This window comes from Anopheles gambiae, chromosome 2 (genome assembly GCF_943734735.2).
Source record: "Anopheles gambiae chromosome 2, idAnoGambNW_F1_1, whole genome shotgun sequence".
In the NCBI taxonomy this organism is placed as follows: domain Eukaryota; kingdom Metazoa; phylum Arthropoda; class Insecta; order Diptera; family Culicidae; genus Anopheles; species Anopheles gambiae.
The window spans coordinates 34480675-34507526 of NC_064601.1; the positions used below are offsets into that span (position 1 = coordinate 34480675).

The following is a 26852-nucleotide window of genomic DNA, read 5'->3' on the forward strand; positions in this document are numbered from 1 at the left end:
GCAATCAATTGGCAAACATTACGAAATTCACATGACGCATTTAGTGACGGGTTGTGCAACTGGTTCGTTAGATCCAGCAGATTAGATAATTATTAAATTTTGGACAAAAGATTCGTTGGTAATACAGCCCGAATTAAAGTGCCTGGACCGTTGGGTGCGACTAACAGTACACGAAGTCGGTACATTATTGTCGTGGTTATGCTTTAATTTATTCTACTCACATTTGGGTCGTTTGTTGCAGGTTATTTTCCCAAAATATTGCATCCATCCCAACAGTTTGTAAATCTTGGAAATGTATGCCCGGTTTCGAGATCTCACCTCTTCCAGTTATTGTGTCGGGCTGCTGCTTTGTTTGTGCAGTATTTGCGGTTTTTGATGGACATAAAATCGATTTTTCATCGTCGCTCCATCACTTTGCTTTAGAATAAAATAATAAAAAAACCGTCCATTCTTTATAGTGAAAGCTGAGAAAAATCATGCTCTTCGTATTTCGCTTTCTATAAAAAAAGACATAAAGAACGGAAGTTGCTTTTCCCGGTCGGTAATGTTTGTGTCATTTTTTAAATTAATTATATTTATCACCATGCCCAGGGAGCGAGAGACAGAGAGCATCCAGCAGTGTGTGGGGGCGCTTGCCACGTTGTCAATATACGGCTCGTCTACCCGCTCTTTGCCTTAGCGCTTTTGCTTGTTTGGCTTGTTTTGCTTGCTTTTCGCCGAAGGAAATGATTCGTTATGATTCTGACGCTTTTCCTGTCCTTGACTCGGTGAGCTGTTTTTCTTCTCCCAGGCATTGCCGTATTTTTTTGCCACTGCTCTGTTATGTCTCAACCATTGGGCTGCTGGTTGGTGGTTGGTTGGTTGGTTGGATTTGCAGAATTTCATCATCGCCATCACCACTCCACTCCCTTGACACAACCGCACACACACACACACAGACACACTTTCAGGCAACCTTTCGTCAGTCTTCTCTCCCGTCTATCTCCAGTCTTCCCCAATCCTTGGTTCTGGTGGGTGATTGGGATAAAAAAAGCTCTCCCCCAAGAAGAAGGGCTGATACGACGATGATGCAAGAACAAGAGCGAGAGAGCAAGTTTGCTGAACACACGAGAAAGTTTGAGGTGTAAGGGAAGCTTCCTTCTAGCCGCGGCCCTCTTACAAGAATAAGGATACACGTGAGAGTGAACGAGAGATAGAGATGGAGAGGGAGAACATCATCCTACAGAATGGGAAATGGTCGCTTTTTGGATGAGCAGGATGGAGGGCTTTTATTTTGGGCTTTTTCTTCACCTTCTGCATTCGCTCGTTGGGGATGCTGTGGAGGATGATGGGAACACAGGGCTTGCGATGGCATCTTTGAGGCCTTCAAAGAACACATAGAGGAGCCTGCTTGCTATATCACACATGTATATACATGCGTGTGTTGAAGGGTTGGAGGGTGCTGTGCTTTTGTGTTTGTGTGCGAAACGCCTCACCCTTTCTCAAGAGAACACCAAAAAAAAAAAAGGGAAAAGCTCCATAAAAGAACGTGGCATAACGGTGTTCGACGAAAAATTCACCCTAGAAGGTTTGTGTCCATACGTCTGGTGTTACTTAAGCTGCAATAATAGACCAGATGAAAGCCTACGCCTTTTCAGCTCATCCCAAAGGGACTAATGCTGCTCAGCAGAGCGAAAAACAAAAACAGATGGAAAACGGCAAATCCAGGGCACCGTACTACACCCATCCGAATGACTGCTGTACGTACATCCTTCTTCATGTGCCCGAAAATGATGACCCCGGGAAAACTCGGTCCTTTTCGCGCTTCTATTGAAACATCTTCATCCTGTTCGCTTGTGTGCTCTGTAGCGTGCGTTCTTGAAGATGCCCCTCGCCTCCCCCCCCCTCCTTCCCCCCTACCCTGAAGGTCCTGTGTGTATGTTCGTCATCATTGCATCACGAACATCATTTCCATCCCGGGGGCCGTTTCTCTCGGTTAGATCATAAAACGCAATGCCGCCGCGTCTTCTGGCTCGTTTCGCTTTCCCTCAACATCCTCTTGGCTAGGCTCTTGGCAGTCCTAAGAGCAAAACGGTGAAAAATGTTCGCTCCAATGGCACTACATCTGTAAGAGCGAGAAAGGACGAAGTGTGAATGGGAAGATGGACAAATAATGCCATTATTAAAGGGCACGAGAGGAGGAGAGCGTGCTGTGCAGGGGTAATGGAAAGTGGTCAAAATAATAAATGCCACCGGGGAAAAAGCATCGCCTGTCCCCAACAGGAGAGAGAGAGCTATAAAAGAGAGAGAGAGAGGAACGCGATCTGCTTGCTTTACCGCTGAGGAAAAGCGCTTTTTCCGTGAGGCGGGTAGATGAAAAGCGCGGCGGTGTCAGATGTGAAAACGCAAAGCTTGCACACATACACACACGTACACAAAAGACCGGCGCACACTAGCGCACTGAAGAAAAGCAGGCAGCAGCTTTCCAGCATCCGAATTATCGATCCGTTTTTCCTTGCCGTCGCGGGTCGGTTCTCTCTCTCTCTCTTTCTGTCTCACTGCTTTTGAGTGCGCTTGAGTAAAAGCGCGGAAGTGCCCGAGGCAGTGGAGAAGCTATTCCTGTTCCTTCCGCCATCTATATGATGGTGGTATTGGTGTAACGTGCTTTAAAGTGGAACATTTTCTCGAAACGTCGCGAGAAAACGACAGCAGTAGCAGCAGCCTTCCTATTATGTTGCGTTTCGTTTTCATACCCAGATATTACAGGGTTTTCCACGGGATTCTCATAGGTGTTGGAACTTTCCTTTACACTTTCTTATGTGACGTGAACTTCATATGATGGAATTTTGACTCTATGGTACTCTTTTTGGATAGGCCGTTTGGAAATTCCTATTGGATTGTCAAACAAGGGTGCTATAGAGCTCAATTCCCATTACATTAGGTTCATTTCACATAAGAAAGAGTCAATAAAGTGTCCCACAACTATGAGAACTCCTGGAAAAACCCTGTTTTAACTAACAATTGCACGTTTTTATTTTGTGTGAAAATTTCATTGAAATTGTTGTTTTATAAATTGTCTGTTTGATACCATTCATTCAAAATCGCTCGCTTCTAGCGCATTGAATGAAAACTTAACGTTCTGCCGCTGCGTTCGGTGGCCACCAACTATCATCGGAGTATTGAGCTTTAATTAAAAGTTGCTGATGCGTTGCTATGAAGAGTTTTGGGGCACGAACTCTCCTCCTACCGTTGCTGTTGCAGATTGTGCCCCCGCTGGAGGCGAGAGCTTATTCTCACTACGCAATTCGGGCTATTGGGATGTGCCACTTTAAGGCCGCCACGGTCGTTTGGGGGGCGTCGAGGCAGGCCACGGAGAGCAGTTCGAGAGGCAGCAGTGCCATGGGGCAGGAGCATGGGACTACTAACTATTCCCTTGACATAGGAAAATTGTACAGAGTTTAAGTGAAGATAATTCCGCTCTCTCTCTTTTCTCTCTCTCTCTCTCTCTCTCTCTCTCTCTCTCTCTCTCTCTCTCTCTCTCTCTGTCTATCTCTCTTACTTTCTCTGCGAGGAGGAAGAACACAGCATCTAGTTTAATAGTCGTCCTTTTTTCAGCTTTCCCATCCACGGGTGGTGTGCTCGGTTCTCCGGAAGCTTCCTACCGGTTTAGTGAGAACGGCACGGCCACACGGAAGAAGGAAAGAGTGCGTGTGTGTGTAAGAGAGAGAGAGAGAGCGCGAGAGGGGGTTCGTTTTCATTGAGAGGGTAAGAGCTTTTAGTGAAGAGTGTGATTGTGAACGGTGGTGCTAGAAAATGGTGAAGTGTTGTTAATTTTCTTCCCATTAAAGTGATTAAAGGGGCGGACGCGCCCAAAGCCAATAATGTACAATCAATGGTGGGGTCAAGCTCTGGGCCATCGAGGGGAGATTTTGTTTGCAATTATTTTTAACGCACGAAATGAGTTGGATTCGATGCTTCGTATGCTTTGAAGAGACTGTGCTTTAACAGCATTGGGTTTAATTTATTTACGTGACGTAGTTACGTTAAAATAGCTCTTAAAGCGAGTTAACTGTTTCCATGCTTAATGCAGTTCACGCGGTTGTTAGTGCTTGCTCCAAAAAAGCCTTACCGATGAAAACTTAAATATGTATAGCATAGTGGTAAAAATAACTGTTCAAAATTGGAAATGTTTCAGCAACGTGTTAAGTTTTCCTTTTTTTATCAATCATGCCTCCTCCACGGCTTCGTGTGTGCTGGTGGCATTCTAGTGAATATTTTAACACACAACATCCTGGTATCGACATATTCGAACCACTGACAAACTGAAACTTTCTTATCTGTATGTGTGTGTGTTTCCCAACCCCTAAAAGCCGGTCTGTCCGGATGTCTAACCAAAATGTTATCAAAATGAAATTAAATTAAGCTTGAATGATTGCCACATCGGCTCCTTCTGTCCTCCTGCACCTTTTCTAACCTCAAGCTCAGTCAATTTGTGTCCGTGCGACAGTGAGCGAACAACAAGGAAAAGCTTTCTGAATGGAAAATAGATGAATTGAAACTGCTAGGCAACAGCAGCTGGTTGGCTGGCTGGCTGCCTTGTTCGAGGACACTCTGCGGGTGAAACGAGCACTAGTACTGATGGCATTTTTCGGTTCCATGAACGATCGATTTATTTTTGGGTCCAGGAAGAAGTGTGTGCTCGTTTTTGCTTCCCTATCCCCCTAGCACTAATGTGCTCGAAATTATTCATCGAGCATTTCCGCAATGCAAATGGCACACATGCAAAGGCACATTTGTTTGGGTTTTATTTTTAAGACAAAACATACATGGGGAGGGAAGTGTCAGAGTTAATTTTAGGGCCTGTCTGTTTCGCTACCGTGACACAGCACTCGAACGAACCACGTGCTGCTGCGCGCTGAGGGAGGCGCCCAGTATTGATCGAATAATTATTCCATTTATTTACTGCCATCCTCGCCGGACGTGTGGATCACAGCTGTGGAATTGTTACCAAAGGAGCAAAGGAGAGGTTGGAGCTGGTTTCGTTTGTTTGCAAATACTGCACGTACGGTTTTGGTCTGGTGCTACAGTTACAGTGCTCGTGGAAGGATTATAGAATTCTAGCCACTTGAAAACGTTGCAATCGGGGACTGTACGGGTTTCTTCCTTTTTTTGTGTAATGTGCTGCCCTACTTTAGCAGACGCTTCTCTGGACAGCAAAAAAAAACCAAAAGCTCCTACTGTGGGATGAAAAGTGCATGGTGAAGAGGAATAGATGCAAAATAAACATCTCCTGTAATGGGCGACGATGATGGGTTGTTGGCGCGTTTGGCATGTTGTGTTTACACATCTTCATTATGCGCGAATACAAATGAGCGCTCTTTGCCGTTCCTTTCGGTCCACGTGTGCCCCAGGTTTTGTTCGCTGGATCAATAGAATGCATTTTCCCTGGGAAATGTTTTTGGAAAATTCGCCTCTTGTTTCAAATGTTTGATTATGAATTCGTATGATTGTAATGAATTCTTTGTGTCTGGGTTTGAGTATTTAACAATGTAGTGAAACGCATTTAAATAGATTGAGATACAAGAAAACGTGTTTAATTTTAAGAGCACACAACCATCTATCCACAGCACCTTGCCGCACCACGTTGGTTCAGATTTATATGTAAACATGGTTAAAACTCTGAACCAGAGAACTTCAAATCTCCAATACAGAATGTGCAGGAAAAATGCATTCCAACCCGAGGGAGGGAAAAATGGTTGCTATTCAGGAAACGCCGCTGTTTTAAGCTATTTTTAATCCTACGGCAAAGGTGCAAAGATGAAGAAGGAGTGGCGGAGTGGCTGGAAGGAAAGAACTTCCACCTCTCTTCACCTCTCTCCCCCCCCCCAACGCCACTGCCCGCGGGATTGCGGGAGTGATGAAGAAACAGCATTGCAACTGCAACGCGCGCCGCCTGGCGTGAGGAGGAGGAGGTTGTTGTTGGTGGGGTGTGACCGGTGAGCGGAGGAGGAAGTTTCTATGTTTGACCTACATTCGCTCACCCCTCGCCGGCTGTGCCGCCGCTGCATCGGTGGGGGAGGAAGGTTTTATCGTTGTCTGCAACGGTGGTTCTCTTTTTTTGAGTGTTTGTGTGCATTTTCCCGGGTTGAGAATACAGTAGCGAACACACTCCGATGCAGTCGCCGCCGCGTTCATCCATCGGGGTGGTTCGGCCGGGATTGTTTTGCCGGCAGGAGTGGAGAGAGCGAGAAAGGGCAGGCGATGCATTTTGTCTGTTTTGGTTTATGCGCGTTCCTTCCCGCTTGCTGCGATCGATAAATGGGTATATATGGTGGGAGGAATGAACGCGTTTCTGGTCCGCGTTTCGGGTACCGGTTGCGTAAGCATCGCTTTTCACGGAAATAGCAAAACCAACGCGGTGAAATTGTCTGCTGCGTACCCGTCGTGATGGATCTGTAAAGTCAATTAAAGGTGTGCAGGAACAGTGTTGCGTTCTTAGAGAGTTAAATAATGTGATTTAAACGAAAAAGAATTCAGTTTGTGATGTGTTCAATGTTGTAAATCTGATTGTCCACTATCGCCAAGCAAGAATGATCGTAACAAAATTCAATTTATTCTTGTTACATTAATTCCTAGCGGAAAACGTACCCTTGAACATGCGATGGAAATTCTGTCTGTCTGCTGACTGTTGTTTGAATTCAGGAAAATCAATAATTGACAGCGACTAACCGCATCCCCATTCTCTCTTGTCTGGGGATGTGGAGTCTTGCTGTCTAGCGAATGAATCTCTGTGTGCGTGTGTGTGTGTACGTGTAAATGACCCACCCTGTGCAGCGTGCCAGGATAGCGAATGCGTTTACCTGTCTCTGTATGCACTGTGGTCGCCGTCATCGCTCATGTGTCCGGTTGCTGTTACGGCAATGCTAGAAAGGAAAATGCATTCGCTTTGTAGCCGGAAATCAATGATGCAATTTAGAGCGAGAGAGCCGATGCGAGCGTGCAAAACCAGGAACGATAGTGACCCAAGAGCCACCGACAGAGTAGCATCACAGGATCACACAGGTTTTATGTGCTCGTTGTTGTGGTGCGAGGAGGAGTTGAATGTATCCACATCATCATCACGCGTGTTGTTCCGGTGTCCTGTGTCGCGCCCTTCTCTGTACACAGATGTCTAGTGGCTGCCAAAAAGCCAAAAAAAAAAAACACTTTCGATTGCAAACCTAAAGCGTTTCGTTGGCAGCCAACCTGTTCATAATTGACCTTGCTGCTGCCTGCCTGGTCACGGCATCAAAAATTGGCAACCTGTTTGGGTTGTTCCGTCCCAGATCGTCCCGGGGGCAGCTCCACCGGAGGCGTGTGTTGTGTCGCGTGTGTGACAAAACACGTGCTATTCGCATTTTCCCGCCTGGTTTGTATCTTTACAGACACACACGCACGCACGTAATCGTTAGATTGAACGCAGAGCAGCGTTGTATGTTGTCTATGTATCAAGAATGGATTTAAATGCTTAATATTCGCTAAGCGGCGTACCTCTTGAACCCGGCGGCACCATGCATGTTGTTTATGGGTGTCCTTCAACATCGAGGACCATTAAAATAAATCAATACCCTTGCACGTTATACGGTACCACATCATCCCCTTTCTTTATATGTTACAGCAGGGTCGGTAAGGTTGTGGTGGATGTCTGGAGCGTATTTTATGTGCTCTCTAGCAACAGCTGTACGGTGTGAGAGTTGCGATTGTTTGTTGAGTAGTAAGGTTGTTGACCGCCGATGCGCAACCCCGTAATTGCCATGCCCCCCTTGCAACGCGTAATTTATTACTTTCCCATTAACATGCTTTAATGGATATGGTTTAATGTTGTTTAAATATTTTTTACTACATTTTATGTAATTTACATACTAACAAACACCAATTTTGTCCGTTTTTTCCCCTGCAGTACACAATCGACAATTCCGACAACGATGCATCCTTTCCAAGGCAGACTGAACCACCACCAGCAGAACAAGGAGCAGCATCAACAGCAGCAACATACTACACCGAGCAGTAATCGGAAGCATCTTCCACTCATGCCCGGGAGCGGCAAGCAGGAACAGCAACACCAGCCGCAACGTCCCTGCAGCTGTTCCGGTCAGCAGCGCATAGCAGCGCGAAACCTGGTCCTGATCGGCACCAGTAACCAGCTCAACGGAACGACCCGGCAAACTGCCGCTGAAAGTGTCACGTGTCGAAGGAAGTTGCATTTCCACCGAACAGCAGTAAAGCATAGTGCTGCGGGAACATTGGTAAAGTGAAATACAGCAAGTAGTGTTAAGCCATGGAACAGTGTAATTATATCGTCACAAAAAGAACGGTTAAACACAGTGCTGCGTGTTAGGATAAGAGAAAAAAAGTTTGAGCGATCCGCTGAAAACCCGATCCTCGTCGGTGTAAAAGTGTAAAGTAGCGTTTAGATGCCGTGTGCTTAGTAGCAACCATCAAAAGGGTAAATTATTAGTAGTAAAAAAGTGTGTAAAATAGTAATTGGGTGTGGGACAAAGCCCAAACGGCCCCACAGGTTACGACACGCGGTGCGTAACGAGAGCATCCTCTACCTCTACCCTGCACTGCGTCCAGGAGTGGCAACATTTACGTCAATTGTCTGTGTATTTGCCTTCTGCGCAATCCCGACGGAACGTTGGCGCGGAAGGTGGAACCGGAAACCAACGGTGGTAGTAGGAGAAACCCCATCGACGGGGTAGCAAAGCAAGAAGGTCCCTGCTCCGCTAGGGGGTAGTACTTAAGCAAAACCCTAGTGGACGGCAGCAGCAGCAGCAGCAATGGCCACTCCGAACTACAAGGAGCTGAAGCTGCAGTCGCCGGCCGGTGCCGAACCGTTCCTGTACAACTTCCCGTTCTCGACGGTGATGGGCACGGGGCACGATTCGGGCGCCGAGCTGATCGAGAACGTGCGCTGGGTGTGCGAGGACATGCCGGAGATCAAATCGGCGATCGAGGAGATCGATCTGAACAATCTGGACACGAACAACTACGATGCGATGAAAAACCTGTGCGATCGGTTCAACCGAGCGATCGACAGTGTGGCGGCACTGGTAAGAACAAAGACTAGGAATATTGCTATGGTGTGATACTCACGTATTGTATTATGCTTTCAGGAAAAGGGAACATCGCTGTCGAACCAACGGTTTACCTACCCGTCGCGCGGGCTGCTGAAGCACATCCTGCAGCAGGTATACAACCAGGCCGTGGTGGAGCCGGAGAAGCTGAACCAGTACGAGCCCTTCTCGCCGGAGGTGTACGGCGAGACGTCGTTCGATCTGATCTGCCAGATGATCGACCAGGTGAAGATCACGGCCGACGACGTGTTCGTCGATCTGGGCTCGGGCGTCGGGCAGGTGGTGCTGCAGATGGCCGCCTCGACACCGGTGAAGGTGTGCTTCGGCATAGAGAAAGCGGACGTGCCGTCCAAGTATGCGGAGGGCATGAACACGACGTTCAAGCTGTGGATGCGCTGGTTCGGAAAGAAGTACGGCGACTACGAGCTGATCAAGGGCGACTTCCTGGCGGACGAGTATCGGGAGAAGATCACCTCCGCCACGATCGTGTTCGTGAACAACTTTGCGTTCGGCCCGAACGTTGACCATCAGCTGAAGGAGCGGTTTGCCGACCTGCGGGACGGTGCCCGGATCGTGTCGTCGAAAAGCTTCTGCCCGCTCAACTTCCGCATCACCGATCGCAACCTGAGCGACATCGGCACGATCATGCACGTGAGCGAGATGAGCCCGCTGCGGGGCTCGGTCTCGTGGACGGGCAAGCCGGTGTCGTACTACCTGCACATCATCGACCGGACGAAGCTGGAGCGCTACTTTCAGCGGCTGAAAACGAAGGGCACGGAAAACCATACGGACGGCACGAGCGGAGGCGGCAGCGGTTCGCACTCGACGCGCTCGTCTCGGTCGCGCAAGGACAACAACACCAACCACCACCATCACCATCCGAAGGTGATCACGAACGACGACAGCACGTCGGAGAGTGACACGGACGTGGTCGGGCCGACGACGCGCAAAGCGTGGTCCGACTGGAACAGCGGCAAGGAGGGTAAGACGAGTCCGTCCGAGGAGGAGAACAACAATTCGCCGGTCCTGCGGAACGGTCGCATCCCGGTGGCCACCAAAAAGCGGCGAAAGATCACCCGCACCAAGGCGGCGGGCAAGAAGGCGGAACTGGCGGCAGCTAGTGCCGCGGCCGCGGCGGCTGCTGCAGCGGCGGCGGCGGCAGCAAACCGGGACATGGGCGTTGGCACGTCGGCCGCGTCGGCTGCCGCAGCAGCTGCGGCGGCGATGGCTGGCGGCAAGAAACGGGGCCGCGTTAAGGGCAAGGGACGGCAGCGGCGTCCGCTGAACATTGCCGGGCTGGATTTGCTGCACAACGAGACGCTGCTGAGCACGTCGGAACAGATGATTGGCAAGCGGTTGCCGCCGGCACCGGGATGCGTCGACCAGCAGCTTACCTCACTGGCGGGCGATATGCAGCACAACGAACTGGACATTCCGGAGGCCCCGTCGGAGACGCCGTACGCGCTACAGATACTGCTCGACTTGTACAAGTAAGTGGATCCGTTTTTTTGGTGTGTGGTTATTCTCTCTCTCTGAGTCACCTCAATTTGTGCTTTTTTCTTCCTTTCTTTCTTTCTGTAGGACTCAGTTTATGAAGACGATCGAAGCGATGCGCAAACCATCGTACAAAGACAACGTGCAGCAGCAGTTTGACCGGGAGAAGGAGCGCAACCAGCGGCTGATGAATCGGGCCGGCCAGCTCGAGAAGCAGATTAAGGTGCTGATCGACGACAGTGTGGCACTGCTGAAGGCACGCATGAATGAGCTGGGCATTAGCACGACCAGCCAGAACGATTTGCTGTGCAAGGCGAAAGAGATCGTCGGCCGGCATAAGGAGCTGCAGGTGATGGCAGCCAAGCTGCAGAACCAGGTGAACGTGATCGAGCAGGAGCAGAAGCGGCTGGTGATGCAGCATCTTACGAAGCTGACGGTCGAGCAACAGCAGCAGCATCAGCAACAGCAACAGCACCAGCAGCTACACCCGCACCAGCCCTACATTAAGCAGGAGGATGCTGAGCTTACCTCTTCCAGCTCGAACGAGCTCGTCCTGAAAGCGATTGCCAGCACGCTATCACAGCGCAAGAAGCTGTACGCACAAGTCTCCAATCTGGAAACGGAGCTGAATCTGATAGAAAAGCTTACGGAGGAGCGCAAATCGATGGTGGTGGGCTTATCGGCAGCAGCGCCAAACAGCAATCATAACAGTGTGTCGTCTACAGCGGCGGCTGCTGCTGCTGCTGCCACGACGACGATCATTTCGGTCGCTCGAGCAACGGAAGTGCGTGATCGGGAGCAGTACGGGCACGCGGGTCAGTTGCACCCGGCTACGATTGGCGGTGGGCGAGAACGCGAACACATCCACCCGGACGGCACTACCACCAGCAAACACACGTCCGACCCTGTCCGCACGCTACCGGCAGGAGCTGCTGCCGGACCGGTAGGAGTCCCCGGAAGTGCTGCGCCCTTGCCTCCTCCACCAATGGCAGGCGTTGGGTCGGCATCGGTGACTGTACCGTCCACGCCGACGAAGCAAGGATCCGGTGGTGGATCTTCGCGGTCGGCACAGCGAAAGTCTCGCGAAAATCGAACCCGCTCGCAGGAGTGGCCCGAAATACCGGACATTGGCAAAATTGAGGAGAACAATCCGGAGATCCTCGCCCAGAAGATACTCGAAACGGGCAGGCAGATCGAGGCGGGCAAGCTTCTCGCTGCCGGCAAACACGCTTCCAAAGAACGTAGCAGCGAGGGCAAACTCGCCCCCGTGGTCACCGCAGGCCACGGATCTAGTGCAGCTGCCGGTACTGCGGCACCGCAGCACATTACACACCCACCTACAGTGGGCGCACCAGCTCCACAACAGCAGCCGTACCCTCATCATCATCAACAGCCGCACTCGCAACCGTCGCAACCACCTGTCCATCCTCATCTACACCATCCGGATACAGCGTTGATGCCTGCGCCGGCCTCTACCATCAACAAGGCTCACCATCATCATCGTAGCAACAGTGGGGGGCCCAGTGGGGCCGTGCCACCACCTGTACCTACGAGCGGTGGGTCGCTTCCGAAGTGTTTCGTTCCTGGCACTGCGTCAAACGAGCATCATAGCGGTGGTGGACGAAACGCCGCCGAAGGTGCTAGCGGTACGGGACGTGGTGGAGGTAGTGGCGGTGGTGGTGGCGGTGGAAAGCTGCAAGATTCGCATAAGGTGGTCAACTTCGAGGATCGCCTGAAGAGTATCATCACCTCCGTGCTGCAAGGATCTCCCAAAACAGGAAACACAGCATCCTCGGCATCGGCGCCAGTGTCCTTAACGGTAACTGGACCTCCACCGGCTGGCCCATCGCCTGGTGCTGGCCACCGTGATGCTCATCATCGCAGTGGAAGCGGCGGCCATCAACCGCTAACGATGGAGCCCGCTGGATCACCGTTGAAAGCGACATCTGCATCGGGGGCTGGCTATGGATCGGCTGCCGGTCCCGGAAAGACGACGGTCTATCTACAATCCTCTCCCGGGGCAGGGTCGCATCATCCACACCAGATGGTGGTCGCCCAAGATATGTCCGCTCGCTCGTCGACCGGTGGACGCGGGCCCAGCCCTTCGGCGCACAATCCGGCGCATCAGCAGCAGATACATCCACATCAGGTCAGTCAATCACAGTACCAACAGCAACAGCAACTGCTCCATCATCCTCACCATCCTCATGCGCAACAATCTCTTCATCATCAGCAGCAACAGCACCAGCATTACCAGATGCAACAGCAACAGCAGCATCAACATCAGCAGCAGCAGCAGGGAATGCTGAACGTAATCACCAGCGGCGCACACCATCTGAATGCCAGTACCTCGATTTCGACCTCGCCCGTGCCAACGTCCCCGTACAAAATGCATCCCACCGGGCCGCCAGCGAGTAGTATCGCTGGCAGCGCCTCGACAAAGATCTCACCGAGTTCGAAGTATCCCTATCCGAAGGGCGGACCCGTGGCCGGGATGAGTCACCATTCGCCGGGCTCGTCCGCATTGAGCACGCACCAGCAAATCATCCAGCAGCAGGAGCGCGAGCGTGCCATGCTGTACGCTGCCGCCGCCCACGGCGGTGGCTTGCCGATCGACCATCCGCATCATCCGTTGCATCAGCATCATCATCGCGGCATGCCGCCATCCTTGGTGGATGGGAAAATGCTCGAGTTTAAGGCGCCGGAAAATTTCCGCTACGATCCGCGTGCAAGCGGGCCCAGTGGTGCGGCCGGCAATGGGCCACCAATGCTCGACACGTCGGCGGTGTCGCTGCAGAGCCATTCGCGCAGCTCGTCAACCAACTCCCTCGACAGCATCCCGGCGGCCGACTACGGACCGGCATCCGCTGGAGCGTCTGCGGTGGGTGGTGGTGGTGCACGGTACGGTGGGCAACAGCAACCGATCCCGCTGGTGACACATTCGCCCGGCGTTGGATCGCAAGGATCCGGGCAGCAGCACGGTGGAAACAATTCGCGCCCCGGTTCGACGTCCTCCCAGCCCGACTACACGCAAGTGTCGCCGGCAAAGATGGCGCTTCGTCGACATCTGTCCCAGGAGAAGCTAACCCACCCATCGGCAGGAGGACCGGCCGCTGGTGGTCCGGTGAGCGGAGGAACTGGCGCTGGTGGTAGTGGTGGCGGACTGGGCACGGTTAAAACGATTGGCGATCTGGTGAACGGGGAAATTGAACGTACGCTTGAGATATCCAACCAGTCAATCATAAACGCGGCGATCAACATGTCCTCCCATCAGCAGCAGCAGCAATCGTCTGCCGCATCCGGCAATTCGTCGGCTCCTTCGGCATCGGGTAACAACACGGTGATAAATACGCACGTGCAGCGTCCCGAGCGTGTAAGCATTCGGCTGCTGGAGGAAGCAGGACACGCAGCAGCGGGCGGGCCACCACCGCCGGGAAGCAGCGGGGGAACGTACAGCCCCATTTCTAGACCGGGCAGTGTCGGAGATTCTGGCAGCAAGTCACCCGTCCACCATCTGCACGGTCAAAGCAATCTGGCCTCGTTGGTGCAGGTATCGGCATACAATAGTAAAAATCACAAGGGAGCTGGCACAACAGCTGTGCCGAGTACAATCGTATCGCCGCGTGGTGGTGGTTCTTCACAGCAGCAGCAACACCAGCAGTACTCGACGGCACAAGGTAGTGGTGCTGCCGGTGGTCCCGGTGCGGTTTATCAGCAGTCAACGTCCCGTGGGCACGATCGCCATCATTCCGGTGAACCAATGCCTTACATGGCGTTGCCGCGAGCGGATATGAAACCGTACCTGGAATCGTATTTCACCGACGAGCATAATAAGCGACAGCAACAGTTGCATCAGCAGCAGCAGCAGCACCAACAGCACCCGCAGCACCAGCAACAGCACCAGCAACAACATCTGCAACATCCAGTTCAATCACCTTCGCCGTCAGCAATGTCAGCATCGGCTATGGGTTTGCATCATCATCAGCAGCAGCAAATGCATCATCAGCATGCACCGCTAGCGATGCATCGTGCAAGCCATCCGGTGGACCTTCATCGCGGTTCGGTGGTAATGAACGAGCCGGGAATGCTTTCCCGCTCTCGTGGCGAAATGATCCCAATGGATGACAACAGAATGGACCGCTTAAACGGTGGGCCACCTTTGGAAGGTAAGGAAAGGGTTGCATGAAGTAAAATAGAGTGTTAGATAATGTAGTCTGTATCGTCTGTGAATGTGTAGAGCATGCCACTAACGTTGAATTCGTGTCCTGTTTTTGTTGTAGGACTTGCCGCATCGTTGCAAGCACGCGTAATCGCAACACTCAAGATCAAGGAAGAGGACGAAGAGCGTCATAGGCGCGATCTGAGCATCCATCATAGTACTTCCGGAACGATAAACAGTAGCAGTAACAGCATTAACAGTACCAATAGCAATATCCACGGTGGAAGCCTTCAGATAGTACAAACTGCACACATTAAGTCTGAAAGTAAGTGACCACCACTGGGGACTTTTCGTACAAAATGATTTTGCGCTTTTATAACCATTCATATGTTTGCTTTACTTTATTTCCCTTCTAGAATACACCTCATCATCATCCTCATCTTCTACATCGTCAACGTCCTCGACGTCATCCCATCATCACCATGCCCTGAAACGTACCTCACCGATCGTGGAACATCCGGCCGGCACGCGGCCACCGAAGATGCTCTATACGACGTCCGCCTCGGCCGGTGGAATGGATTGTGGACCGGATGCGGATATGCTGCACGTACCGCGCGGTACCGTACCCGGCAGCAGTGTGGTCGGCCACAGCGCTGTCCGTGGCGGATTGCTTGTTGCACCGCCGCTGGTAATGAGCCCGGAAATAAACTCGCTGTCGTCGGTGGTAGACGATGGACGGCATCACCATCAGCTGCACGTGCGGCACAATCACCATTCGCGCAACGACGTAGACGGTAAGCATGCAGTCGGATGATCACGATTTGTACATTGACATTGACGTTGATCTTACACCTTTTGCGTACAACGTTTAGCTCATTTCATTTAACGCTTGGTAATGCATTTTGCCTGCAGTAGCGGATTGATTGGTGATGTGTTGTTTACACTGTTCCGTTCGTACTAGTTTCCTTTGCCATCCATTGCTAACTTTCAGCATTTTCTTTTTTGTGAGATGATTTATTATTGTTTTTGTGCTAAGTGTTTTACATTCGTTGAATTCTTCAACCTCTCATCTTCGCGCCCGTGCTAACATTGTTTTGTTAAATTACCTCTATCACAAGCCATGCGGTCTGGCTGTTAGTGCTAAATTTTAAAAGTATGTTTACCTTTATTATGAATCTGCATAACACTTTGTCACAAAAGAAACCTATTTGAGGTAGTTAATTTGTTTTATCTTGATATCTTCATACCGTGTTGTAGTATTTTTACCGAATTCATTGATTCAAGTTATTTTTGTTCTACCTTTTGTTAACGTCTATTTTTAAGCGAGATTATTACACACTACAATTAGTATTATTCTTTGTTTATCAACGCCAATAAATTTGAAATGTTCCCAAATATAATTTATAATTTTCGGTGACAAATACTCTTATTGTAACTAAAATATCCTCCTGCTTTACCATGTTCCTTGTTTTACCCATAACTGTGTAACCTATCATTTTCCGCTTTTTAACTGTACGTTCTTCACTGCGTTCAATAGTGAGATAAATAGAGAGAGTGAGAGAGAGGGTTGACGAAGAGAAAAGTTCAGAGTTGTGTGCCGAAGGAATTTGGTGCAATAGAAAGGATGCACGCCAAGTTTTTACGTTCTCTCTAGCACTTACTGCAAACCTTAACAATATGGTGCGCTGTGTGTTGCATGCCACTACCACCACGCGCATACGCACCTTGCCCGGTTGTCGCTGTGTACACACACACACACTCAGTACGTTTGTTAATAGATTTACTTTTGATTTATTTCGTTACGTTCCAGAAGGAACTACTGCTACCTACTACCATTAGTGCTACCTCCTCTTCTGTCGATAGTGCACGATTCGCGAGCGATTAGATATCGACTCCCGCCCTTCCTTCGTCTGTTCCCTTCGAAGTAGGTACAAGTACTGTTGTGATATTTTACGTTTTTGGTTTTCCGTCGGAGTGTGTTTTCCGTTTGTTGTTTTGTTTTGGGTTTTTTTTTCATCATCTTGCTGTGCTGGAGCACCATTTGTCGGTGACACGTTTGGCTTTTTTTGCATCACAACCTTTTGGACAAATTTTTTTTTATTTACCGCGGACGTGTGTTGAGTTGTTTGTGGCTATGATTGGTTTACTTTCTCTGTGCTAACACATCATAACACGCAATGAGCTTACACTAGCCATGCACTGTTTGATATGGTTTGTTTTAATTCGACTTTTGAAAACTGCTTTAACAACTCTTTGCTAAACAATCGAGCGAGATAAAGAGTTTTCGCTTTTATGAATCGTTTTAACTAACACATCATCTCAACACTTCTGCGCTGTTGATAATTAATCCTATTAAATTTGGCTGCACTCCGTTCGGGACCGGGTTGTTGATGTTACTGGACAATATAATCCAATCTGGCAGGGGTCCACGCACGCAGCACACAGCACATAATTTTGATCGTCAAAAATTCAAACCTAAACTAGTAGCGCGCGCGCACTTCCTTCGTACCATCTGAATCATCTCTCTGTGTACCACTTTCTTTCGAAAAATCTATTGTCCAATCATTCGACACATTTTTAGCTTTTACTCATCGTTTTGTTTTATTGTGGATGTCTCAATAGTTGCCGTTAGATTTTTTATATAATTTCATTTGTCTTTTATGTTCCACTCTTAGCTTAGAAATGTTGAAAAGACGAGTTTGAATATTCAAGACGTGTTTCGTAAATGTATTTGTAATCATAAATTGTTTTCTTAAATTTTTAGAAGTAGTTAGAGCTATTGTTGCACATACCGGCTTTAGTATTTTACATATTTTATAGTTTATATTAAACCGATTGGCTAAACACTTACCACTGCAGTAAAATTTCATTGATTTCCAAACCAAGCAGTCATATCCCAACACGTTGATACGTTCCTTAATACTTTTCTTGATTTTCCTTACGAAATCCTTTCGAAAATTTCGTAACATTTTCGTTACATTCCAAATCTGCAACTCGATCGTTGCGTGTATGTTATGTCCTCCTATCGCTAGCAATTAACAACCTGTTCATGCTTCATGCAATGCTAAACAAATGCAGGATATTATAGGGAATTGTATCATGTGCAAGCAGAAGGAGCTTTTAAGAATCCTGTCGCTCGTCAAGCGTCGTGTGTATATGTAGCGCGTGCATAGGAGTGAATGTTTCCCCGCACCATAATGCGTACTACAGTTAGGGACGCTGGGAGGGTGGGGTAAGAGTTAAGCTTTGAGCACGATCGTCATATTGAGCATAAACGCCCGAGCATAACCACCATTCAACTGAGTCGTAAACATTGTATAAACACTTTGTATGTGTGTATGTATATATCTATTGGTCTTAGGCCACGGACTGAACGCAACTGCCACTACCAACACTACTACCTCTGCCACTGCTACTGCTACTACTACTTCTTCTACTACCACAACAACAAGTACTACTACTACTACCACTACTACTCCTACTTCAGCTGGTACGGTCGGTGGCAGTGCTTCTTACGCTACTAGTAGCAGCAATGAATGGACCGCTAACGCTTTCACCACACACGCTGGTTCGGTGCCGGTGGCAGTTGCTGCAATAGTCGACGGGAAGAAGAGCCCTCCCGCAAGCAAACCGCGTCCGATACCTGCCGGAACGACGATGGCATTGGTGGAAGCTTCCTCTTCCTCATTCTCCTCACACTTACCTAAGATGGCAGCAAACGCCGCAGCTGCAGCATCATCGAGCGTGCGTTCTTCCACGCGACCAGCGACAACCGGTGGCAAGGCTAATAGCGCAACTAACGTTACTACCACTATCATTATCAACAGCGTAACGGGTACGATCGAGTGTACCACCGGCCGTGATGGTGGCCGGTCGCCCGACACGGTAACGATCAGCACCACCGATCTGTCCCTGAACGGGCAGGGCGTACCGGAGGGTTCCGCTGCCGGACGATCGACGGTGGAACCGGTTGTGTACAAAATACTTAGCGCGATGAAATCGAATCCATTACCACCACCACCGCTACAAGGGACGGATAAAGCGAAGGCGGCTGGTGATGCTACCGGCACTGCCATCAAGATCAGGACTGATCTTTCCAATGGTGGATGTAGTAGTAGTAGTAATAGTGGTAGTAATTCGGGTGGCTCTGCTGTCGGTGACCGGGAACTGATTGTTGTAGCACCACCGTGTCCGCCCAGTGCCGGCAAGGGAGGAAGACGCGTGGATAGTGGTGATGGTGGTGAACGGACCAGTAACACTAGTGTAACGCTTTCCCGTAGTAACCTGGGTACCGTAGTTGGTCGTCGTCGGGTTTCTACTTCTTCAAAGATGAGCATCCTTCATGCCGATCCTGGTACTGTTGTTGCTGCTGGTGCTGCTGCTGGCAGCAAAGCGTTGGCTGTATCAACGCCACCGCTATGCCACAATGCAACTGCGGTCAAGATTATTACCGTCCCGGGTGGCCAGTATCGGGATGTGCTGACATCAACCAGCTACAAACCAACCACCAATGCAGCAGAACAGCAACAACAGTATCAGCGTCCTCAGCGGCCACTGCCAAAGCAGCAGCAGCAGCAGCAACATTTGCATACGTCTCCACTGCATCCAACGCCCGCTTCCTTCCCTCAGCCCATCCTAACGAACGGCGACGGAATCGCATCGGTTAGCGGTGCTGCTAGTAGTGAGCCAAGCCGCACGCTCTCCGATGGTAACTGATGACGCGTGACGCAGCGCAACGTGTGGACGCGGACGAACGGGGGGTTTTTCTTACTGTTTTCGTTGTTGAACACGGACACACACTTTAACACCATCCATCCATCCATCCTGTCCATCCTGGTCTGTCTGTCTGTGCTATCAGCTTCCGGCCAATGCTGGCAGGTAATGGAAGGGTGCCCGAAACCACCCGCATCCCTTTAAAAAGACAGCTACAGCTAACTCTATATGTCGCACAAGGTAAGTTCCGTAGGCTACGCTGCAAAGTTTAAGAAGACACACGGGAGAGACACACACACACATACATAGAATAAAGACAAATTATTTCGTCGACAAACTCATCGATTTGTATTGAAAAACGATACTCACATCATTCAGTCGGGTTGATTTTTTTGAATTGCAAATCAAATTCAGCTAGGAAAGGGGTAAAAGGTTTCGGGCAAAACAACATCAGTACAACTCATCAGTTCTAACCCATAAAAGGCATAACTGATAAGCATCTTTACATTTAACAGCAAAAAGAAGCACCGGTTTTTTTAAAATAGAATACAAAAAATCGTTAACAGATTGAGCATTGCAACACAACCAAACAATTAAATAAAACTTTGCACAAACAATACCACGAAAAAAGAAAAACGTATAAGCATCTGATTGAATGCATCTGTTCAAATGACTATTCAGCGGCATGAGAAAGGGGGGAAAAAACATACACTTTCCATCCGTTATTTACCGTTTGTGTGTTATCACTCTGTGTGGAGATCACCTTTCATCTGGTTGTGTGTTTGTTTCGTGTTTTTTTGTGTGGTGAAAGTAATAAGAAAATGGAAAAAATGATTAAAAAAAAATACACACAAAAAAGAGGTTTGATCAATTGTATATACCACACCGGTGCTAGTAGAAACTCATCATTCATTACAACAGAAACACAACAATTGCATATACATAGAACAAATAGTATACTGTGGAGAGAGAGAAAGAGAAAACCCCAAAGAGAAAATAACCATGTAGTGTACATAAAGCTAGAATAATGTAAAAAAAGTAAAAGAAAAAAATTAAAGAGCAAAAATACAATAAACAGAACTAAAACAAAAACAGTTTTTATCCATTTTAGTAGGGTGTAATATTGTTGAAATAATAACAAAATGAGTTGCTCTTGCTCTATTATTATTATTATTACTTCTATTTTCTATCATTGACATCATGGTTCATCATGTTTGGGATTTTAACTTCTTTTTGACAATCAGTTTTACCTCATTTACACTTTTTACCCTTTTTCTTTACCATGTTTTTCCTTCTTCTAAATTCATCTTTTCTAACATATAATAAACAATACAAAAAGAAGAGAAAAAAAAACAGATAAGTTGTATATAAAGAAGCTCACTGAATGAGTATGAAAAGAGAGAGAGAGAGGGAGAAAAACAAAGAAAAAGTGAGATACAAATGATACTAACAGACTAGACTAGGCGGACTCTATACTTACTCACAGTACGAAACCAACAGGAACGTAATGGCAAACTTGATAACAAATGCAACAACAGGATGGTGCGCGAGTGCGAATGAGAGTGGGGCGGCGGGTTACTAGGATGCAAATAGTACGGCTGTGTGATGCATACAGTACATTATCAACGATATAACTATAATCCTGCCATCGTAATGGTGTGCTCACATACATGTGTGCGGAACGCAGAGAGTAAAAACAAGTCCTTTCATTTCCCCTTTTCATTATTTTGCATGATCTGATAAATGTGTTCTTTTTGTTTTCCTTTGTTTTTTTTTGTTCTTCTAAACATTTTATTAAAAAAATCTCATATTTTATCTACCGTTTGTTTTTACCTTGAATCGTCCAATTGTGTTTAGTAATTGATTGTTTGTTGCAACTACAAAGATAGATAGATACTGCTTAGCCGTTGCCAAATTTACTTTAAGAAGCACACCTCGTTAGCACCAGCACACAAGCAAGCCTAGCAAGCAAGCAAGCACACAGCATTTTATTATTACATCGCACTAGCTAGTTATTTGTTTATCTAATCATTCGTTCTGTATCACCGTATATTACGATAGTTAAACACATTTTTTCTACCAAAAACGTTGTGCAGTAATAGTGTGTAATCCGAATTTGGAATATAGATATTGGTATATATTGGTTGCGGTTTTATTTAGCTGAGTGTTTATATAGTTTTAGTGTAACCATTAGTAGTCTTTAGAGTAACAACACTACTACTAGTAAGCGAAACCAGTTATTATTTCTGTGTGTTGCGATATAGTTTTGTAATCAATTTTTTTTTACTTTTCCCCGTTTTGATGTGTTTTGGGTGGTGGTGGTGGTAGTAGTTGTTTGTTGATGATTGTTGTGTTTTATGTTGTTTCATTTAGTTGTTCATTTCATTTCATTTCATTTCAAAAATTTAACATAATCGTGTATGTTTTTTTTTAAATGAAGGTCAAAAAAAAATTTAAACTTTGTTTTTGAGTATTTTACATTTCATTATATTGTTTCGATTTATTTGTTTCCGTTTGCAGTCCCTTTTACTGTTTGATAGTATTTATTTGAGGTTCATTTTAATGTTCTTTTTCTTATTCAAAGTTTTTGTTCGAATAGTTTGAATGGATAGGATGTTTTGTTTCGTTCACACCGTCAATTAAAATCACCCAACTATAAGAAAAAGATTGTCCTATGTTTCTTTGTTATTACGTTTTATAATTTTGCTTGTGTGATTGATGTGAAATAATGCTGCATACCCATTTCCCTCCCAATTGTGTCAACTGCTTTTACTAACTCCCAACAATTCTTCCCTCCCAGATGATGTGGTGATCGGTGACGATGAATCGAGCTGGCACGATCGCGTTAGCTCCGGGTTCGATCGGTTGGTAGCGTTCGCTTCGACCGAGCTGGACAAGACGCGCCGCTCGAACGAGGACGCACCGGCGTCGTCCGCCAGCTGTACCACCTCACCGGACAGTGGCATCAATCAGAGCGACCACAGCCGCACGTTCCTGTCGTCGTCGTCGTCATCGTCGCAGCTGGATGTGCCACCGGGCAGTGCCAGCGTGGGCAGCAGCAGCAGCAGCAGCATCAGTAGTAGCAGCAGCAGCAACAGCAGCACCAGCAGCATCGGTAGCGTCACCGGTGGCCACGGTGGTGGAAGCGGCGGTTCGCACGGTGTCGGAGGCCATGCAGGCGTTCCCGGCGGGCTGATGATGAAGCACATGGTACCGATCATAAAATCGTCCCCGGCCGAACCAGTGGACAGTCCGCCGCTTTCGGACGTCGGGCTACCGCGCACGCCGAGTCCTACGTCGAGCCCACCGCTGCTGTTCGGGCATCCCACCGCAAGCAGTACCGCGATCGCTGGTGGTGCTACCACTTCGGCAGTGTCGACGGTTATGCAGCCGTCCCTGTTGCATCCACCGGTCGTCGGTGGACACGCACCGGTGGCCGGTAGTGGTAATAATAACGGTGTGGTGCCGCCTGCAGCTGGCAGTGCAGCGCCCGTTAACAATTCCAACAGTGGCAACAGCAGCAGCAGCAGCAGCAGTTTGGGCATTCCACTCAAGTACCAGCGCCAGTCAAAGTCGTCCTCGTCGTCGTCGGAGAAGCATTACAAGAAGAAGTTCCGCGAACGCAACTGGGAGGAGTACGAGGAGAGTCTGAGCGGTGGACGTAACAGTGCGATAAGCGGCAGTGGCGATGTACCGATGGACCAGCAGGACTATCATCATACGGTCGCGTCCCTGAACGCTCCGCACAGCGGCAGTATGGACGTTGGCAATGCGTCTGCTCCATCATCATCCACGAGCATGTCCGCTGAGCCAATCGGGTCTGCTGTTGGGGACAAGCGTAATGATGATCACGCTGCTCAGCATCATCACCAGCAACAACAGCAACAACAGCAACAGCAGCAACAACAACACCACCACAAACATAAGTCGGCCAAATTTCGACCAAAGGGCAAGGACTGGAACTGGGACGACGAGCACTTGAATGCGTCGTCCGGTTCGGCGACATCGACGCGTGGGGCCGGCCGATCGGGAACCAACACAGCCTCGACCTGATTGATCGTGCTCGAAAATTGGCAACGGTTTGCGTAGGTTCCATCATCTACCACCACCCCACATCAACCATCTCCCGGGACGAACGCGCTCACAATGCTTAACTGCATGCGTGCGTGCGCATCGATATTAGCGTTTATTTGGCGTTAGCAAAACTACACAACTGTGCATCAATTTTTCGTTATTATCGTGCCCATTTTTACCTTGCAAAGCTGCTTCACATGCAACAATAAGCGTACGAGGATCGAGTTAGGGCCAAGCGACTGAAAGGGTCTATTTTTTACGGTTTTTTTTAATTGTTCGTAAATAGTTGTGTTCAAATTTAAGTTCCTAGTAAAGACAAACAGGGGTTCGTTTAACATTTTCCTTTTTTTCTATGGATGAAATGGGAGAGTTGCTCAACAAAATAATTTTAACCATTTAGACCAATTTCGTCCAGCAACGTTCAACTTTTTGTTTAGCGCAAAACATTTCCGCGATTTAGTATAATATAGTTCAATCGTGAAGGAGATTGTGTAGAATCTCGTTTGTTTTTGTCTCCAGATTTACCATCCTCCTCACGGCCATGTATTTTATACTTTCGTGTAACGGTGCGTTTATGTAACTGCCATTTAGTAGTGATTCATCGCCATGTATCCAGTTCGGGCGTGTGCGTGCGTGTGTGTGTGTGTGTTCACTAAACAACCTGATATACAGCCCGGTTGCTTTGATGACGTTTTTAGAACAATGTTTGGTGATTTTGATTTAATGCTCGTCCTCGTGTATAGAAAGACGATTAGTACCTAGTGTGTTGTTAGCACGCGTGATGCAGTTTGAAATGATCTATTTCGTTAGAACAAAAAAGAAAGTTGTGGAAATTCATCATCCACAGAAAGAGAGAGAGTGATAGAGTAATGATTTATGTATGCGTACGTGTGCGTCTTCTGTTTGGCGAAGATGAAAGACTGAACTTTTTTCACATTTGAACTGCCCAACCTACCTACTACTACTAATTATCGTTTAGACTTAAAAGGAAGTCGCCCTCCTCACGGTGAGGTGGCCACTCCGTTCGCCTAACTTTCGGTCCGATTAGTTTCATTATTACGCTGGTAATGGCTGTGGTTTTGTTGTTGTTTTTTTCTTTTATTTTTAGTACACGATTTGAAGTAGTTTTGCGCCACCGTATGATTGTTCTGTCGAGATGTGTACGCGTCGAATGTAAAACCTAACGACTAACGAATTAATTAATGGGGGAAAAACATTTTTCGATGCATTTTTCTTCTCCCCCTTACCCCGGAAGCAATTTATACAAACACACACACGCGCACAGTTTTACTTTCAAACCGGGGAAACAAAAAGGCTTATCCTGTACTCCTGTTGGGCTTACACTGGAATTAAAACTTCACTAATAATCTACCTTCCACAAACTTCACCAAGCAAAAGAAAACAAGAAGCAAATATTAAACCTCATGCGTGTTAGGATGAAGAGTGAGAGAGAGAGAGAGAGAAAGAGAGAGAGAGAGAGAGAGAGAGAGAGAGAGAGAGAGAGAGAGAGACAGAGAGAAAGACAGGAAGCGATTAGCTGTAGAAAAGGGTAAACAAAGGGGTAGTAGTTTTAAAGACAGTTAGTACACTAGTTGGGCGCAGCGTGTGTACATACAGCAGCACGGCAAAAGGAACGGTCCGCTTCATATGAGCTCCGGGCAAGGCGTAGTGAAATAGGGCGTGGGAAGCAAATGGAGGTATAAAGTAACAATGGAGGAGAGTTGAAACATATGCAATGGACACAGAAAAAGAAGAAGTTATATATTTCTATTATACTGAATATTAAAAACAACATACCGATGAATGCGATAAATGTGCAGAGAAATCAAGAAGAGTCAAACAAGAACTGAACGAAAGAGAGAAAGGGTTGATGGGGAAAATTACACAAACACACACACACACTATGGTGTGTAGTTTGCTAACGATGCGTACAGGCATCGTCTCCAAAACGCAGCCTCAAAGGACACCAACTTGAAAGAGGAGCTTTTGATTTATCTTTTACTTAAGTTATACTTCAGTTTATATTTATTTGTTAAAACGCCCTGTAACGTTTAAGGTTTACGCATTATTATTATTATTATTATTATTATTATTATACTATTGCAGACGTTTATTCTATTCTTTATCTATCTTTTTATCTGTTTTCCGTTGAATTGGTGTTCCGATAACCGTTTGTTTGCTTGTATCTTGAATATTTCTTTTTATTCTTTCCTTTTCTTTTCCTTTTTTTTGGTTGCCCCCATTGCCCCCAAAACAAACCGTGTAAGAGCAACCAGGCAGTGTTAGCGCATTAGCGCATAAGTAGCCAATTATATACGTATGTTTCATTGTTACACGTGCGTGGTTGGGAGCGTACGCAAACGTTTAATTTTAACCGTTCTCTTTTGCGTTGTATGCGTTTTCGTATCATTTTCCTTTGCTTTAAGCGTTAAAAAATACGAATCGTAGAAAGGGTGGGAGCGACAGTAGTGGTAATGTAATGAGTATATAAGATAGGCACAAATGAATGGGATAACGAAGCGGAGGAGGGGGGGGGGGGGAGACTGCACACAATTTTCGGATTATTTTTGAATTCAACCAAACATTACTCAAGCTGGTCCTTGCATAGGATTGGGCATTGGTGGAAACGGTTCCATTTCTTATTTTATACACTCTACATTGGAGTTAAGCTTATGAAAGAAACGGAAAAAAAACAAGTCAGTTTAGCATGGGTGGAGAAAACTATGCCAAAATTATTCTATATGAAAAAAAAAACAAAACGAATTGGAAACCCATATAATGCGACAAAAGGAGGATGAGGTGATTAATACGGAGGGAGAATACATGGAACCATAATTCTTTCCAGCTTTCTTTAGGAAGCTTTTTAAAAAAAACAATAACACAAAAGTAAACGAAAACCATACAAAATAATAATAATAAAAATATAACAAGTAAACACAAATAAACAACAAATTACAGGTAATATCAATACGCAAAAAGTAGCATATAGCAAATGGGAAAACATACACAAACAAACAAACACACACACATACCCAAAAACATACAAAACAAAGAAATGCACTTAGAAAGCGAGAGAAAGTGGGTGAAGGATACAAGCAAACAAGCAAAATAAATCTCAGGACAAAGGAAACATCCTGACTAAAGGAAGGTAAAGGCAGCAACAACAAGTAATAGTAGTTTGTTTCGATCAAAAGTGTTGTGGCATGTGTAATGTGCAAAGGGAAGTAGGAAAAGAAAAAAAACATTAAAAAAACAAACGAAACACAAAATGCAATAGTGAAACACACAAATAAATCTCACCCTATTAGCAAACGTAG

General features: G+C 47.3%; 1 protein-coding gene across 9 annotated transcripts in view; it reads left to right on the forward strand.

Annotated features, from left to right (window-relative positions):
• The window catches only part of LOC1269184 (histone-lysine N-methyltransferase, H3 lysine-79 specific), a 42167-nt gene extending 15603 nt beyond the window's left edge, over positions 1 to 26564 (forward strand). For 2 of the 9 annotated variants that reach the window (XM_061663534.1, XM_061663535.1), the window contains 6 exons: positions 7919 to 9071; positions 9135 to 10585; positions 10677 to 14755; positions 14870 to 15073; positions 15165 to 15542; positions 18110 to 19612. In XM_061663534.1, the coding sequence (XP_061519518.1) occupies positions 8799 to 9071; positions 9135 to 10585; positions 10677 to 14755; positions 14870 to 15073; positions 15165 to 15542; positions 18110 to 19464 (7740 nt within the window). In that variant the 5' untranslated portion in view covers positions 7919 to 8798 and the 3' untranslated portion in view covers positions 19465 to 19612. Of the gene's footprint in view, positions 1 to 7918; positions 9072 to 9134; positions 10586 to 10676; positions 14756 to 14869; positions 15074 to 15164; positions 15543 to 16558; positions 16673 to 18109; positions 19613 to 22261 lie in introns of those variants that run through there. The other 7 variants (XR_009767177.1, XR_009767178.1, XM_061663536.1 and 4 more) reach the window with 7 other exon arrangements.
• The last annotated feature ends 288 nt before the right edge of the window (positions 26565 to 26852 follow it).